At 37.3% G+C, this 4,255-nt stretch overlaps 1 protein-coding gene across 1 annotated transcript in view; it reads right to left on the bottom strand.

The window, feature by feature from the left end:
- larp7 (La ribonucleoprotein 7, transcriptional regulator) overlaps positions 1-3,503 on the bottom strand; it is a gene marked incomplete at its 5' end in the record, with an annotated part of 5,548 nt that extends 2,045 nt beyond the window's left edge. Inside the window, 3 exon segments of the mRNA XM_014004394.1 lie at positions 2,770-3,063; positions 3,140-3,242; positions 3,339-3,503. Of these exon segments, the coding sequence (XP_013859848.1) occupies positions 2,770-3,063; positions 3,140-3,242; positions 3,339-3,503 (562 nt within the window).
- Positions 3,504-4,255: the final 752 nt, after the last annotated feature.

The raw sequence follows: 4,255 nt of genomic DNA, 5'->3' as shown, positions 1-4,255 counted from the left end.
ACAATGAACTAATAAAACAAACATAATAGACTAAATAAAAATATAAATGTGAGCCATCACATTGAAACGAGAATTAAGTCCAAAAATGGGATGTGGAGAAATMCAGGTATATGGTTTTGATTTAACCGTTTGCAAGAATTGCATTATGTCAAAATATAATGAATTAATGCCTTATCAATGAATCATTTGAATGAACTCTCTGAAATATAATCCTAAAAACATTTTTGAAGCATTTTTTTGAGCAGTAGCAACAAAAAAACTGATTTTGAATTTTTCCCTGTGAGCTAACAATGATTTTGTTTCTTTCCAACTGGGAAATCTTAATATACAAATAATATTTGAGGTTTATTCTTTATATTAAAATAAAAAATGACTCAATAAATTTATGTAAAATTAGGATTCAGACCAAACATCATAACCATCAAGACAAATTAAGTCATATCTGGATAAGCTGATGATATCAGGATGATCCAGGTATCAAAATGTAGCTTTTAAAGCAGGAATCTGAAAATGTAATTACCGGGTAGGTCATTTTGACCAAATTGAATTTAATCCTCATGTCGATATGATGGGTCACATATTCCCATGGAATTTAGGGGTTGAAATGACAAATTATCTTTTAAAACAGCATGGGTTTTAGGAGGGAGTCCCTGGAATTTTTTTCGCCACTGTAAGGGGTCCCCAGACCCAAAAGGTTTGAGAACCCCAGTTCTAGTCACATGACCAATTTAGTGCTAAAGATTTACTCTTCATAAAAATCTGTCCCAAATTGTGTCAAAATTACAGACTTTAGGCTATACATAAAATTTTAAATTGTGTTGATAAATAAATTACAGGACCTTTTTTTTTTTAATTGTCATATATGACGTGGAGAGGAGCACCGAGTGGACCGACTGGAGCAATCTCCAGTCGGTCGGCCTGGTGGCATTAATCATATTAATTGTCAAGTACCAAAAAAATTATCGATTAATGTTTGTCTGACGATTAATTGCACACGATACGATTATGCCCAACCCTAATTCACATGTGACTTTAATAACATTTCTTGCTTAATGGAAACACATCAATTGCAAAACTGTGTTTTTTCAAAATTAATAGTATATTGAAAAAGTTTTGTGCACATTTGCAATGGAAACACAGCTACTTTTAGTGAGTGAGTCTGTGGTGAAGTGGGGGAAACACCACAATTAACACAACCCCGTGGTTTCACAACTCACCCTGCATGAACCGTCATTACGTTTAGGCAGGTGGTTGTTCTGATGTAATTTCTAGGGATGTCCCGATCCAGATTTTTAGGCTTCCGATACAATCTGATTTTTTTAATGATTAGTCTTTCTGATACCAATCCGATTGCTTTATTTCTTTATTTCTTTCCAAGTGACAAGGTTGGTAGTATTAAAGCGAGCCCTGCTGTTCCCAACATGAGAAACATCCAGTTTGCAGATTTTGCAAGATGCAGTTTCAGCATCATTGTTTTCTATTGAAAAGTGTTCCCACACTGTAGACATGGTTGCACACTTGTGTGCGTCTTGACTTCTTAACGGCAGTTGTAAAGCATGATGATGCTGAAAACTGTCGCAAAAACTGGATCGGCCCGATCACATGACTAAATCCGATTCTACCCGATTTTCAAAGAACGACCATATCTGCCACTGATGCTGAGTATCTGATCGGGACATCCCTAGTAATTACTGTTTCTAAACCTTTTCCATTTTAAAACTAAGATGAATTTTAATGGTTTCTTTAATGAGACAGTCTTATATTAAAGAAGTAGTTTTCCCTAAACCTCCTGCTGTCCTTGGGTCAAAATGACCCTGACCCTTCACTGAATAGACCAGGGGTCTGCAACCTTTACGATCAAAACAGCCATTTCTGCTCTTTGACTCAYTGATAAAATGTGTCCAGGGCCGCAAAACAAGCCACAACTGTAATTATCAACTGGTGGTCCATGGGCCTTTTTGAGGCCTTTTCGGGAACCTTTACGGCCAGTAGAGGTGGCATTATAAAACAAAACAAAAAATATTGTGATTTTTATTATTTAATATTATTTTTACACATCAGGACAAATGAAAAGACCAGATTTATGTAAATAAGAAAAATACTGTATATAATGTATACCCAATTTCATAAAAACTAGTACAACTGAACAATTCTGGCTTATTTTTTTCTTTGTTTTTATTATTGTTGGATCTGTTTTGTTTTTATTATTAGGAGGACTGCAGATGTAAACTAGCCTTAGGCTAAATCTGGTGCAATGCATCAAATGTTTTTATGTTTGTGTTTTAATTGCACATTGTCCTCGTAAATAAAATTCATTCAATCTAATTCTTATTATGTAGTCTTTAAATTCTTTAAAAGGTAATTCTGATGGATTTGAGAGAAAGATCATAGAAAGAACTTGGATTATTTAAGTAAACAACAGACTAGCATGAGCTAATCAACAGGTTTTACTTTCTGTATTAGTAGTATTGATCACATATTTGCATACAAATTGATTTCTGTTGTGGGTATAAAAACAAACAAACAAAAAATTCTGTTATGTTTTCAAAGAGCTGCTGCAGTGGGAACAATGAGCCACATGTGGCCCCAGAGCCGCAGGTTGCAGACCCCTGGAATAGACCATCTCCTGTTGAGTGAACTGAAAACCTAACCTAGTACTCAGGTTTACAATCCAGTGAAGTTGGTCCAGATAGTACATTTGAAAATGATTTATAAACCATCGTRTTGTTTTTATTTGTTGGATTAAGCGTTGTAATAGAAAGTACTCACTGATCTTCGCTGCGCCGCTCTCCTTCTCCTCAGATTCGTTACAGCTGGTTTTTCTAATCTTCGACGGTACGCWGCTTTCAGACCCCTCTGCCGTCTGCGACCGGCGTCGTTTTTTCTCCGCTTTAGCAGAGGTCTTCTGAGCGCCGGGGGGTTCTGGATCGCAGCCAGCCGCTGGGGGCTTTCTCTTCTCCTCAGTCGGCTCTGTTACCATCGCCACTTCCTGGGCTTTTTCCACAGGTACTGCCGAGCTCTCCTTCTTTTTCTTCTTCTTTCGCTTTTTCTTCTCTTCTTCACCTACGGAACAAGAGACCTCTGCAACCTGGGGGTCTTTAAGGATGAAATGATAGAGTAGTTTTCATTTTAAACCTACGTGGCGGCGGGTTGTCGGATGGAAAAGGAATGGGTTTCCTGTTTAACGTTTTGGGGAAAATCCCTGGTTTCCTGGGCGCGTCTTCGGGAGGATTGTTCAGCATCTGTTTCAAGGGTTAAAGGRTCAAAACTTCTCATGATTTTCCTTTTTTTTTTTAACGAAAAACACCTCATAACATTTCATCCAGCATCGACCTCACCTCTACGGCTTTCTGTGCTTGTTCCTCCTTCTCAAACTCAATAAAGGCGAAGCCTTTAGAGTCGCCAGTGCTCCTGTATCTGGGGATGCTGACGTAAACCACCTTCCCACATTTGGTGAACACGCGCTCGATCCAGCTGTGCGTCACATCTTTGGGCAGGAGTTCCTTAAAGAGGGAGGGAATAACTTAGACAACTGCTAACTGCTAACTCTAGAGAAGTTACTAAGTTTGACCAAAAACAGCTACAACCTTCTTTGATTTACTCTTTTTTTTATAAAGAAAACTAGCATAAATTTAAATGGCTATAATTCAGCCATTTTAAGACTAATTGAGTCTAATTTTGTTGTGGTGTAGTCCAAATTAAGCTAACCGCTAATGCTAATTTTACAAAACGCTGCAAATTAGCCTTTAAACAGTTTAAAAAATGTATATAGCAGTAGCCAAAAATAATATTTAACAGAACCTGAATGGAAATGCAAAATCCAAGATGGCCGACAAAGCTAATTTCAAATAGGTGAAGTATATAGCTGAAGTTTAGTGTGGTGGTAGCTGAGAGCGATGCTCAGTAAACACTAAAATCAAAAAAAAAGAATCCAGGAGGCCACCAAAGCTAAATTGTTGCTTTTATTTAATTCAGTGATTTAGAAAAGTTTTTTTTATTCACTCACCGATTCTCTCTACACTTGACCAGTGGTTCCCAAACATTTCAGCTTTTGACCCAGAAAATACCAGCAGCAGAGACCTGAGTCCCCACCTGTTGTTGGTTGATAAATATTGTTTTCATGTCAAATAAACAAGAGCATAGTAACATTATTTATTAGGGGTGTCCCGATCCGATAATGATATCGGATATCGGTCCGATTTCAGCCAAAAAAGAGTATCGGATTTTATCGGCCTGCATAAAAAATGTCTGATAT

This window comes from Austrofundulus limnaeus, unplaced genomic scaffold (assembly GCF_001266775.1).
Source record: "Austrofundulus limnaeus strain Quisiro unplaced genomic scaffold, Austrofundulus_limnaeus-1.0 Scaffold23, whole genome shotgun sequence".
Taxonomy (NCBI): domain Eukaryota; kingdom Metazoa; phylum Chordata; class Actinopteri; order Cyprinodontiformes; family Rivulidae; genus Austrofundulus; species Austrofundulus limnaeus.
This window is presented reverse-complemented; position numbering and strand designations above follow the sequence as displayed.